This window comes from Cololabis saira, chromosome 19 (genome assembly GCF_033807715.1).
Source record: "Cololabis saira isolate AMF1-May2022 chromosome 19, fColSai1.1, whole genome shotgun sequence".
NCBI classification, from domain to species: domain Eukaryota; kingdom Metazoa; phylum Chordata; class Actinopteri; order Beloniformes; family Belonidae; genus Cololabis; species Cololabis saira.
In genome coordinates, this window is record NC_084605.1 from 28,228,862 (window position 1) to 28,242,944 (window position 14,083).

The 14,083-nt window shown below is 38.6% G+C and overlaps 1 protein-coding gene and 1 non-coding gene across 2 annotated transcripts; both read left to right on the plus strand.

The window, feature by feature from the left end:
* Positions 1–3,739: 3,739 nt before the first annotated feature.
* Positions 3,740–12,794, plus strand: LOC133419592 (alpha-N-acetylgalactosaminide alpha-2,6-sialyltransferase 1-like). Its single transcript, XM_061708845.1, has 9 exons — positions 3,740–3,965; positions 4,139–4,424; positions 4,714–4,876; positions 6,744–6,906; positions 10,216–10,354; positions 10,421–10,524; positions 10,842–10,925; positions 11,825–11,924; positions 12,065–12,794. Exons 1-9 carry the CDS (start codon positions 3,880–3,882, stop codon positions 12,338–12,340), a joined length of 1,401 nt encoding a protein of 466 aa, XP_061564829.1. The 5' UTR covers positions 3,740–3,879; the 3' UTR covers positions 12,341–12,794.
* Positions 12,795–13,676: 882 nt separating this feature from the next.
* Positions 13,677–13,790, plus strand: LOC133419905 (U5 spliceosomal RNA). Its single transcript, XR_009770570.1, has one exon. It is a non-coding gene; the product is annotated as a U5 spliceosomal RNA (small nuclear RNA).
* Positions 13,791–14,083: the final 293 nt, after the last annotated feature.

The following is a 14,083-nucleotide window of genomic DNA, read 5'->3' on the forward strand; positions in this document are numbered from 1 at the left end:
GAGACCTCTATTTTCATTCAGATAAGTCCAAAGCTAGTAAAGTGTACAACATCAGAGAGATGAAACAAGTCCTGGGTAGTGAGTTGTGTTCCCAGTTGCTCTTTATTCATGCTTTCACAGGATGTGATACAACTTCCCGCATCTTTAGTGTCGGGAAACAGTCAGCATTCCAGAAACTTGTGAAACGTGAATCAACCATCCAGTCCTGTGCAAATGTGTTTCTGCTCCCAAATCAGGCAAGGAATGTCATCGAGGACCATGGGAGCAAGGCAATGGCAGTGTTTTTTGGCGGCAAGAGTACTGATTCACTTGCTTCTTTGCGCTACAACCTTTTTAGCAAGAAAATTGTTTCTGCTAAGTCATTTGTTACTCCAGAACGTCTCCCTCCTACAGAGTCCTCGACTAAATACCATTGTCAAAGAGTTTATTTCCAGATCATGGTGTGGATGGAAAAGGAGAGTGACATGAACCCAGTGGATTGGGGGTGGAAACTGGAGAGCAATATCTTCCTGCCAGTTATGACCAATAAGACTGCTGCCCCAGAAAGCCTCCTGCAGATGGTCCACTGTAATTGCAAAACCGCCTGCCGAACACAACGGTGCAGTTGCAGAGCATATGGACTACCATGCATGCCTGCTTGTGGACCATGTCAAGTTGAAAACTGTGAGAATCTACAGAATCAACCTTTATGGGAGGAGGAGTGTGACGACGAACTGTGAAAGGAAAAAATAAAAAAAACATACAAGATAAACAAGAAACAACTGCAGCGAACTTAAAAACATAAAAACAATGAGAAAAAAAAGATAAAAATACAAAAAAAAACAATGAAAAAAAACATAAAAATACAAAAAAAAAAAAGAAAAAACAACTAGCAGCATCGGTCTGAGGAGGAGACAACCTGTTTTTTAGCAATATGGTCCACCGAGGATGCTACCAAATCTGTATTAGAGCAGATACGTTGTTGCTTCAATCTTTTTTTCTTTTTTTTTTTTTATTGAGCATTTTAGAGATTTAGAACATAGACATTCAGCCAAACATTTATACACAAAAAACGTATGCAATACACAAAAACTTGTGCAATACAGTATACAATATAAAATTATATATATGTATAAATGAATAAAATAAAAATATCTATAAAATTAATTTAGCTTAATCAAGCAAGACAGAAAAAATGTCTCTATAATATGACAATGTGTGTTCGCTCTTTTGGTTTGACAAGTTTAAGGGAGTCTATATATACATTAAAATCTCCAAGGAAAGCATTGAAATTTGGGAGTGATTTTGAGAATTTTGCTATATGAAATTTACCAATTGCAATCATAAGATTTACTATATAACTCAATGGTTTATTGTCAGATTCAAACTGAGTGATAACATCTTTAGCCATAATTGTTATAGAAAAGTTAATTTTACTATGTATAAAATTCTCCAAATCAGTCCAAAACGCAGATGAGAGTGAGAAGTGATAAAACAAATGTATGGGAGTTTCAGGCTCAATCTTACAAAAGGTGCAATCAACATCAACATAAACAAATTTGGATATTAACTTGTTACAAGGATAGATAACGGTAGATAGATAAAATTTTTAAATTAATTTCTCTGATATTATTATAGATACAAAATTTAAAAGGACACAACCAAGCTTTACGCCAGTTTATGTTATCTAATTGTGAGTTCCAAAAACATTTTCCTCTGGGTGAAATCTTATCGTAACTATGGAAAACCTTCCTTATATGTTTGTTTGTACACTTTCTGTCTCTTAAATCTAAACCTCTAATCATTAAACGTGGCATTTGAATTTTAACATTTTGAAATGACATTTCATTAATTCAATTATACCTGAGGGTATAGCTTTTATAACCGATGCAAATTCTTTGTATGTGATCGGAAAAGACCTGGCTTTAATGAAGTTTTCATAGCTACAAAGACCACCCTTTTCATCAAACAATTCTTTTACAAAGATAATATCTTTTTTAATCCAGTTTTCTTGTTGCTTCAATTCTCGCGCCGAAGCAGACGCAGTGACGTAACTGACGTTTACAGTGACGTCATGACGTGGCTCCCCTCAGGACCCCGAACTATGAAAAAACAAACCGGTGTTCTGCCAATTTCTGCTGCTTTGCCAAAAAATCCTCCCTAATGGTTTTCTACCTTTGCAGAGCTACAATTTTACTGTGTTTTACTCCCTAGCCCACTTCCTTTTCCCCCAAGTGGTCCTTGTCGCTTGCCAGGCCGTCATTGTAAATAAGAATGTGTTCTTAATGACCTGCCTGCATGGTTAATTAAAGGCGAATGACTGAATGAATATCAAATAAAGCGATAGAATTGTTTTTTTTCTCTCTTTATTGCATAATGTTCACAAAGTGTAATGCAATTCATGTCATGGGTAGTGTATTTTAAAGGATCAAATACTCAACATGAATGAATGATGAATAGATGAATATCTGTTATCATCAGATATTCATTCTTATTCAGTTAGAGGTGGGAAGAACTTTCATTGACCTCTTTGTCGAACCTGCAGTCACCAATCCTTTATTAAATTCCATGGCCCTCAACTCTGGAACTGTTTAGATAGATCTCTTAAATTAGTGTCATCCTTAAAAATGTTTAGGACCAACTTAATGGGGTATCTTTTATATAGACAAAATTAACAGGCTATTCGTACTAAAATGAAATTGCCATTTCATGGATATTTTTGTTTGGGTGTTTATTGTATTTTTCTTTGTTTCTTTTACCTATTCTTTTCCTTTCTATTCTTTTTCTATTGATTGATTTGTTTTGGTGATTTTGTATTGAGGGGGAGGATTTTTTATAAGCCCTTCCGGTGTTGTGCCAAAAAGTGATTGCCTGCCAGAATCTGATTTCTTCTGATTTCTGGCCGCAGGAGCGCGCACAGCAGCCCGTTGAGCGACAACGCTAAAACGTCAGATTTTCAGATTATGAAGTTTAAGAATGAGATCAAGTCATATTTAGGCAGAAACAACTTTTCATTAACTGTATTTGGCCTTCAATCAATTTTTGGCAGGTGAAAATGCCTATTTTGTGTTGTAATGGTCCTTAAAAGAGTTAAAAGCAATCCCGTGAGCTCTAGTGTTTATATTATGAAGCTCAAGAATGAGATCAAATCATATTTAGGTAGAAACAACCTTTCATTAACTGTATTTGGCCTTCAATCAATTTTTGGCAGGTAAAAAAAGAGCAGTTTTCAGGGGAGAAATCAGATTCTGGCAGGCAATCACTTTTTGGCACCTGTTGCTTCTTTTCCTCTCCTGCACAAATTATTTGTCCTTGTATGATAACATTTTTTTTTTACTGTTGTCATTGTGCAAATAAATAAATAAATAAATAAATAAATAAATAAATAAATAAATAAACATCCCATATTATCCATTTTACATCGTGAAAGAAATGATTGGCGGGGCAATCAAACTTTGAAAATCGACTGGGCGCATGCGCAGAACCAATAGGTAGCATTTCTCGGCGGGTAGCAAGGATTGGCAGAACACCGGTTTGGCGGACAAGGTTGCACTCACACAGACACTCACACACGTAAGGTCAGGCCGTAACACCCATAGATATATATAAAGGCTTTATATATATATATCTATGGTAACACCTCTGCATCAGAAGACTGCGGTAGCCCCGCCCCCACGAGCACGTCCAGGTGTCGGCCACGCCCACCTCCCCATAATAAATGTGAAGTTTCCCGACACTTATTATATCAGACTCACCTGAAGACTTGATTTAGGGCATGCACCAGCGATAAGATTCTCATATTTACAGTTTTTTGGGGGGGTATTTATGGCGAAGACCTCCGGTTGCTGGTGAGTAGTCAGTGTTTAATTAACCAGCAAAGACCAAACTTCTCATCACACTATGAGAGGTTTTTGTTTGCTCTTGGTGATATCCATCATTGTTATGCTTCTCTTTCTGTCAATGGAGCATCTGGCAGAGCGCCCCGGGTAAGTTTTCTTTTCATTTCCTCAAGACAAACATTGAAGAAAGAGGTGGTACTAAAACATTTTTAATCCATATCATTAATGTTTAAATTCAGTTCGTTTTTATTCATGAAAAATAAGGCATTTAGCCTGCCTAACTCTTTTCTTTTGCCTTTTTAATCGAATGTCAAACGCAGCTGGCCTGCTTTCAAAGGAAGAGAAAGATCTAGAGGAGAAGATGGCTTGTTTGACAGTAACACTTCATTATTTCAAAAGAAAGGAGCGGTGTTTTCCCCTGCACACAAGACAGATTTGGTTGAGTCACCCAAAAGCAGCGGTTTCACAACACCAAAAAGGGATCAGAGGCCAAAGTCTCCAAATCCTGAGACTCCCATTCCTGTCATCAGCAGAAAATCCTTCACCAAGCTTCCTCATTGGGATTTTGATGATAATTATGGCCAGGATGCCCCACCTAAACACACAGTAAGCATAATAAAACAAGATCTGGCAGAAATGAGCGAGTGTATAACATATATGGCTGTGAGAAGCTGCTGCCTCGTGAGGTCCGGTGAACCAGGCATTTATTTGGATGCATCTTTAGTTTGGTTCTCTCTGTAATCATCTCACACCTAACATGATATGATTATATGGCTTCTGTTTTGTTTGTTTATTTATTTTTACCTGGTTTCCATTCAATCAGTTATTTTTGATACTTGATGTATTTATTTATTTTTCAGACTCATTTTATGATTTCATATTTTATCGTACTCAGAAATGTTCCAGGTCTCTGAGGACGTCCAAGGACGAGGCCTTTCAGAAAGCTTTTCTTCCCAACATACGTTTGTTTCTGCACAAAGACAATATCAACAACAGCGAGTGGAACCGACTGTCGCATTTTAACAATCCTTTTGGTTTTATGGACTTCAAGTACGAAGGTGTGTGTGTGTGTGTGTGTTTGTTTTTTGACAGTAGTATTTTGTAACACGTGTGGGATTTATGAGCAACAAACACAAAGTCACCACAGGCATTATTTTCATTCCTTAATGGTGATCTTACCAAACTGTCCCTCCCACCGATTTGACACGGAGGACTTGTTGCTATCCTTCCTCTTCTTTTTTCCCCCTGAAATTCCAATCAATAATAAATAAATAAATAAAAATTCAAAGTTCATGACATTAATGATTGAAATAATTTTGTAGCAGTGCGAGTGCTACGGGGGCCCGACCGACAGGATAGAGGAGGACACAGAGTTTTGTGCAGAACCCTTTTTATTTAGCAGAGACACCAACACACGTGCTCCTGCACCTTCTCCCACAGCATCAGGCTCAGTCTGACCCAGCTGCACTCTCCCAGTCCTCCTTATCAAGGCTGGCAGGGTGGAGAGGCTGATGGGACACACCTGTGTCCCGTCAGCCTGAGTGGCTGCAGCTACTCCACCCTGCCACAAATTTATTATCCAGAATCTGTATTTAAAGCTGCTTAGAGTTCACCTCAGTGATAAAGTGGTTAAACATTAATATGTACAGAAGAGAAGATAAACAAACAGTTTAAAATTAATTCACAAAAATGCATTTATTCATCTTCATATACATCAATTTTTCTTTATTTTTGTCCTGATAAATATTGTAAGTGGCTCCTCCAAACCATCCTCCCTGGGGACGTGTGGCGCTGTTATTTCAAATGTTGTTTTTGGGGCAAAATCAGACATAAACCCTGCGTTTAGCCAACTCTCGATCAGTAGATTGAGATGCAGATCACGCTGCGTCTTCTCAGCGAAGCGGTGACCTCAGACCCCTGCAGATGAAACCGCAGCCAGTCAGGTCGTCTGGTCGTAAAATCAACAGCACACATATTCTCTTAATATATGAATAGTTATGCTCCGTTACGTGTCTATTCACAGGTCACGAGCTGCGCAAGTCAATGTAGTGCTAATTAGCAACATAACTATACAGTATACAAGTAACAAGTAATGACAGCCATTAGCAAGAGTCTGTGAGAAAGTGAGCAATTGGGCGTGGTCTGCCGGGGAGCAGCACACAGGTCAGGTGTGCCTGGTTCTGCTGATTGTGGCACACCTGTGTCCAATCAACCTCCCCACCCTGCCTGGGTTTATAAATAGCAGCTGCATACCAGAAGAGGGGTCTGCTGAATGGAGGAAGCTTGTTGAGAGGCTATCCCCCATTGTGCCTTGTTTTTTTTTTTTTAGAATACTGATTTTGCCCTCTGCCTGTATGTGTGTTTTTTTTTTTTTACATAAAATAAAAAGCCTTATTTTTTTGGCATTCTACGCTCTATGAGGTTTTTTTTACACCTCATCACCCAGGTCCAGTTTTGCCTTGTCCCCTACGTGGGGAGGCCGCTCTGGTTCCTCACAGAGTCCATACCCCTTAATTATACATAAATGTATTTAAATAATGCCATCTCCTTTGGTATCAAAGCTTTCACCCCCCCCATGGATGGGAAATCCAGCTCTGAAGGCCAGAACGCTTCTTCAAACCAGACTAATTCCTGGTTAGATTCATCCGACCCACTGCCGAGAGAGACTGGGTGTAAATCAAGGGGAAAAAATACCAAAAATGAAAGACACACTTTCAAAATTCGGACATTTGTTGATGCAGAAGCTTCAAAGACTCTCTGTTTCTTTGCCTGCACAGCCTTGATTCAGGCGTTAGGTCAGACAAAAACAGTTTCATCTGGAGTCTTTGCAGCTGACATTCCTGCGCTGTTCCTGTGCAGCAGTGACATGAACCCAGGCTGCCTGTTCAATTTCTGTTTTTTTTGGGGGGGGGGGTTTGTATACAGATGTGATGCCTTCGTTGAAGTTGATTCCTGAGCCCAGAGAGCCTCTGCTTCCTCCGAAACCAGGCGGGGATGTCTGCATTCACTGCGCTGTGGTCGGCGCCGGAGGAATCCTCAACGGCTCTAAAATGGGGGCTGAGATTGATGCTCACGACTACGTTTTTCGGTAAGGTTGTGTTCGCTTTGCAATAGCATTCTAAAGTAATGACGGATAACTGGAAGGATGCTCGTATCTTTTTAGCAGACAAACCCTCCCAACTTTGGTCATGTTTCTTCATTAGTCCAACCCTCACCTGCTCAGGTGCTGTCGGTAGTGATTAATGTGTTGAAATCGTGAATGCAAGTGGTTTGAATGAGCTTTCACGGCAGGAGTTTAGCCTCATGTTGAAGGACAAAATGAGGAGCAGCTCAGTCATCCAGGACTCGATGCTTCTCTGCATTGAACAAACCTGCTTCAGGTTTTCTCAGCATCTGGACCTCAGGAAGCCTCCCAGAGGTGTTACAGATATGTACAATGGCCTTGAGGTAGACCCCTTCCTCACTGAAGAGATTACACCTCTAAGCCAGTTGGAGATGCTTCACTGTCCAATCTGAAGAGATGGATGGATACGACTCTGTCTTCTGCTCAGTTTCTGCTCGATGCACATACCGTATTTTCTGGACTATAAGCCGCTACTTTTTTCATAGGTTTTGAACCGTGCGGCTTATACAAAAGTCCGGCTATTCTGTGGATTTTTCTTCCACCGCTAGGGGGAGTGCTAACCGGAATTAGAATAAAAACTAAGACAAAATAAATGCAAAGAAGAATACGCTACTTCTTCTTTAGCAGATAGAAGTAGGTAGAAGCAGATTTCAAACAGATAAACAGATAAATAAATAGCTAGTTATTTTCTCTTGGTTCAGTCCAGTTTTAATCAGCAAAGTTGCTGCCGTGTTAAAAGACACTGTTAGGAAAGGATCTATTTAGGTACAAACATGTACATCATTTACACTTCAAAATCGTTCAGTACATGTAGTAAATATCTAATCTAACAACATAAATATCTGCGGCTTGCATATCTTTTTTTTAAAATAAAAGTGGGTGCGGCTTATATACAGGTGCGGCTGTATATCTTTTTTTATAGTTTTTTTAAAAATAGAGGGGGTGCAGCTTATATACAGGTGCGGCTTATAGTCCAGAAAATACGATAATTATGGCTTGTGCATAGTTTCAAACAATGACGACGTTTTCACACTTAAAGAGCCCATTTAAAGCTCTAACAATAGCTCTAACTTTGCTGACACACACACACTTCCCTATTGCGGCTTTCCTGTACTTTTAAGAGGCGCTTGAGAGTTTTATTTTTAGGTCCTGTATAGTTGCATGACGCGCTGCTGCTGACAGAGAAGTACGCTGAGTCCAAGATAAGTTTTATGGCGTTTATTAACAAACTCAGCCCCACCTGCCTTCCGATTACATTCGCCTATTGAGTTTTTAAACGTGTACACTGCCTGCAAACGTATAATCGGGGTGATCAGTACAAAGCGGTCAACAAAAATTACGGCTACCTAACTCGCCTCTCTCCACCACAGTGCAGGTGATTGGATACCTATATAACCTATGGTGATCACCCACCTCCTTCATCACCGTAGCAACCAGATCAAACCAATAAGACATGAATAATCAATGTATGGCTCTTACACTTCCCCTACTGCCATTAACCCTCATGCAGCTACAGTATAATGACAACACACACACTGGCTGTTGTTTATAACTGCATGGGGACAGTTTTCCATCAACATGCTGTCCCACAATTATGAAAGATGGTAAAATAAAACCGTAAACTTTATAAGAAGAACTGGACAAGTCTCCATGACTTCACCCACAGGTTTGCTCAAGGGTACTTTTGAAGCAGCTTCTTTTTGTTCATACTGTGCTGCGCCATGTTACAAAAGGCCAAAATACACAGGCCTGCACTGCTGGTTGGAACTCACCCACTCACGTAGGTGGAGATAAGGAGCTGAAATCATTTAGCCTAATGCGGGGATAACACAAGTTAACTGCTGCCTGGCAAACGTTTCATCCTCCGACCATCAAGGCTGTCTGATACGATTGAAAATGTATTCTCTTTAAAATATGAAAAACTATGCTCCGTTAGGTCTTTATTCACAGCTTAGAAGCGATTCTCAAAAGTCAATACAGCGCTAAATATAAAAAATGATGACAGCCAGTCATTGGCTCCAATTTCCAATCAAAAGACCACGCCCCTAATTACACATACATTTATATAATTCTACCCAACGTGGTAGTACAAAAACATTATCATGTCTTGCTATGGAGACCAAAATCCTTTATGAACCAAGCTGTAAATTAAATTGCACATTTCAACATGGTGGTCGAAGCAGATCGACTCCCCTTTTGGAGACGGCCTCTAGTGGTCAGTTGTGGTATTACAACTGTTCTTACTTCTGCATTTCCTTTTACCTGGAAATATTTGATTAAAACCTGAAAAGCATCACATTCAGTACTCGAGTTGAGGGGGGATGGCATCCCCCCTGAAATAAAAACGGTCAAAATCATCCCCCCTTTCCATCCCTTATGTCATTTCATCAATGAATGTGCTATTTCAACATTTAGAGTCATTACCAGAAAAATAACTTATTTGACAATTTTCACATGTTTCAAGAAAATTTTCACTTGAAATAAGTAGAAAAATCTGCCAGTGGGACAAGATTTATCCTCTCATTACAAGCAATAAAATCTTGTTCCATTGGCAGATTTTTCTACTTATTTTAGGTGAAAATCTACTTGAAACAGATGAAAATTGTTGTTTTTTTCCAGTGATGAGTCTTGTTTTAAGTGTAATGAGATTTTTTTACTAAAATGAGACATTTTAACTAGAAATAAGACAAATATTCTTGTTAAGATTTTGAGTTTTTGCAGTGATCCGTTTTACTTATCCTGTGAAGGACAGAGTCATATTGATAAGTTCAGAAAACTGTTTTTTATTGTTGTGTTTTGATGTAAGCCCAGTAGATATTTAAAGCTTACATAAGGCTGTATTTAACTGCTGCTATGTCATTCCTGCAGTGTTTCTGCAGGTGTTTTGGTCACTGCTATTATTTGTAATATATTATATTATTTGTAATCAGCACAAATTATCTGTCCCCATATGATAAAATCCACCATCCCCCCTGATCTTTTTTTACAACTCGAGTACTGATCACATTGACAATATTTATAAAATGTTGAGTAATATTAACAGAATACCTTGTTGCCTCTTGGACCGCACTTGACCTTCTGAAACACACACGGGGAGGAAAATGATACCAGCCGTGCGGTCTCAGCTGGTAATTAAAAACAGGACAACGTGAAACCCTCAAATGCAGCTATGTGTGGACCTTAATCGGTTAATACCCCCAAGCAAGACAAGATAGACAAGAGGACCACACGTCCAGCATCTGAAGAATCAAGGGTGATTTGTTTGCACCACAGGGTGAATGGTGCCGTCATCAAGGGTCACGAGGAGGACGTGGGGAACAGGACATCGGTGTACGTTCACACGGCGCACTCCATCACTGCATCGCTCAATATCTTCAAGAAATACGGATACACGTCCGCCCCTCATGATGAGGTACTGAAACTACGTAACTCTGTCCATGGATCCTGCGCAACGTTAAACTGACTCTTCTTTTGGCAGGGTATAAAATACGTCTTGATTCCTGAGGGGATGAGGGACTTCCAGTGGCTCCAGGGTCTTCTCAAGGGAGAAAATGTCTCTACAGGCCAATACAAAAATAAGGAGTAACTATCAAAGCAACATGCATTTCACTTGTAGACGATTATCATTAAAAACAAGCGATCTATCCAGATATATCTTTCTATCATATCATCACTGTTCCACTGTCTGTGGACGCATACATGAGGAACATAAGAGTGTTCTGTTGACTTATTTGTCCCAAGCTACTTTATATTCTTCAAACGTGTGCAAGTATTTGTAAAGTTTGTGCACATCTTACTCAAGTTTGTAGACGTGATGAAGAAAAGCTCTTTAATCATGCCTCCTCTGCCTTTAGCTGTCTCTGTTTATCCATGATCACTTGTACGTTTGACTCCTTCAGACCGAGAGTTTATTATTCAGGACAATACAACGAGAGCCGCTTCTACGTTCTGCACCAGGACTTCCTCCGATACGTACGAAACAGGTCAGGCTTCCGCCGCCTTCTCATCCAAATGAGGATCCGTGATTTCAAAATGCCAACTATAAGGAAAACTGTGAATAATTTTTCAGCTATACACAAGAGTAAAGGGGAATAACAGGTCTGATGAAAAGCACAATATGAAAATCAGCACCTGAAAGCATATACCGGTACTTGCTCAGAGTGAATACAGTCTTTAAACACTATAATTTTGTTGGAAAAACCTAAATCTGAAAATCTGTCAGTGATCTGAGATTTGCAGAGTACTGTGACATCACAGCCCCAGATCAATATCTTATTATTTAGCCTCTCATCCTTCTCAATCTCCACTGAACTGCACATCATGCTGAATTTGCTTTGCCTCTGAGGCTGAAGGGGGCGGGGTTGTGACGCATCTCCGTTGAATCCTGGCTAAATGATTAATGAGACCATGGACATCAGTGGATTATAAAGAAATTATGTATTGCTCTGAAACATTTTATAAAAACATTTCCCCCTGGAAAATAAATTATATAGTTTAATTTAACAGAAAGGTTTTCTTTCACTACATTTCGAAATTTAAATCTGGTGTGCGTGCGTGTGTAATATCTTGATCAAGATTACTTGTTTTTTATTTATTTCCCCCAAACAATCATTTCTGTTCAGAAAAACCTTGAGGGAAGTTCCTCTCTTCCTACAAGGAGCATGATATTTTTCCTGCTTTATGTCTCCAGACTTTCATTGATATAACGAATAAGATGTTCTGAGAAACTTTGAAATTAATTTTAATCCTTATTAGAAGCAGACTTTTCAAAAAGGTGCAGTCAGCCATTAACTACCTTTAACGAAGTGTCTTCAATGAAACGGTCACTTTTACAGGCTCTAATTTGTTTTGTCTTTATTTGACACCTTTTCATTTCTCTCAGATTCTTAATGTCGAAGAATCTAAATTCTACATATTGGGCACTTGTCCGACCAACTAACGGGGCGTTTAGTCTTTTTCTGGCTCTGCACACCTGCGACACAGTAAGTCATGTTTTAATATATTACTTTAATGTCTCCAGATGAAGGGAGAAAAAGGCATATTTTTCCAATATCTTTACAAAAATGTATGTTTTCAAATTTGAACCAGTCCGTTCTCATTTCTTGACATCTGTCATCCTCAGGTGAGCGCATATGGATTCATGACTGAAGGCTACAAAAAATACTCCAACTACTATTTCGAAAAGCTTGTTAAAAGCAATGTAATTTTCTTCATCAACCACGACTACAATATGGAGAAAGATTTATGGAAGAGCCTCCACGACAGAAAAATAATAAAGCTCTATCAGGGAACTGGATCACATGACGAGGGAGAAAAGCTGAACACTGATACAACCAAAATGTCAATTATGGCCCACTCGGAGAATCTTACAAGCAACGCCTCCCCAGTTAAAAATTAAAACCCTTTTCTGTATACTATGAGAACTTTAATGTTTTGTTTTTAATTTGTATTTTCTATTTATTGTGCAGGATTTGCTTGTGACTTGTAGTGCAGTAGTTTTATATTTGAATAACAGATGTGGACACTTTTCCACTGCTGTACGGTGCAGACTGTCAGGAATATTTGGAATAATGTTGCATACATACATTGTGAAATATGGCCCAAAAAAAATCCAATAAAATGATATCAAACAAGTGGTGCACGTAAGAAATACAGGAGGAAAAAAGTGGAAGATGCACATATGAAGAACTTGTATTTATAACACCAAAGACAGTTCTTTGTGATTATATTTTGTGCATTTTAAGTCACTAATGCTATGCTGATTTTCAGTTGGATAGTGGATAATACGACCAAATATACTGTAACCCTAGATGAAAGCAAAAATGCAGGTTTAAACATTAATAATAATAAAATAAAAACTAAAAGCCATTAATGTTTATAGGACATAAATATCTTAAATTGAATAAATTACCTTTTATACATCCTTAAAATAATTCAAACTGACACTGAAGAGCATCTGATTAAACACTATTTTCAAGATGTGGAGCCTGTGTGAGGATATACCCCTCATTAGACCTGCCAATGAACATTATACACATTTATTTCCATTATTGGTTATTGGCTCCTGGTGCTTGAAAACGAGCTGCTGCAAGAACACCATAATCAAAATAATCAATAAATGGCGCCACCTGCTGGCCGAACAGAGGTTCGTCTAAAAGAAGGAAATGTAACCAGGAAATGTAGTTATTGTATTGAAAAATATAGGACATAAATGTATTCACGAGTGGCTCCTTCACTTGTGTATCTGAATGTTCGTGTGCTTCTTTGCAGTTTTCAAATGATTTAAACTTCCATCTGTAACGTCATAATCGTTGTTCAGTGTGTTTCAGTGGATCTGTGTCTCGATCTTCGTGAGGAGGCGGGCCTTTTATTTATTTCTGAAACAATGAAAAAGGGTCGGCAAACACCGTACAAATACTTTAGTGGGTTTTGTGCCTTTGGGAACTGAAAATGAATTACTACTTGAACTATAAAGGCAGGTGACTGACAAACGCGAGTTTTTAAAAGGACAAAGTGTAGTCCCATCATGCATTGCGGCAATGAATGAACATTCATTTGGGATAAATTGACCTATTTTACGTAGAAACTCTTTGTATTTTATCCATTAATTTTAACATATGAATGTCTTTCATATTTTATCTTAAAGATGTGAAATGTGACTTTGCACTAGAGGAACCGTCACAAAAAGTTGTACCTCCGTTAATGGCATCCCCCTGTTGACCGCTGTCCCGGTAGCACTCTTGTTTCTCTTCAGATCGTATAAATCTTTCGCCTTTTACTAAAGATTTCCGTGGAGAGGAACAACAAGAGTTTGTCTCAATTTTTTGATGCCCTGCTTATGTGGGGCTTTCTATCTCTGTGAAAAATAAATACAAATACAATACAAAAAAAATACATTCTGAATCTAAACTGGTTCTCTAACGCCGGTGCGACATGTTCATAATCCTGTCGTCAGTGTGTTTCATTTGAAGTGTTAACGATCATTAGCAACTGTCTGAAAGTGTCGTATTGCAAAACGTTCAATATTACTAATGTAAAATATAAGAAAGTCAACGCAAATAAAGAAAAAGATTACGTTAATTTCCCTCTTTTTTTTTGTATTTTGTATTTTATTTTGTATTAAATGTATTTTCTTGGGTAA

Coding starts and splice junctions, on each gene's coding strand:
- LOC133419592 (XM_061708845.1), top strand. CDS start 3,880: ATGAGAGGTTTTTGTTTGCTCTTGGTGATATCCATCATTGTTATGCTT. Junction 10,525..10,841: donor GGCCAATACAAAAATAAGGA/GTAACTATCAAA, acceptor TGACTCCTTCAG/ACCGAGAGTTTATTATTCAG. Junction 11,925..12,064: donor CTCTGCACACCTGCGACACA/GTAAGTCATGTT, acceptor TGTCATCCTCAG/GTGAGCGCATATGGATTCAT.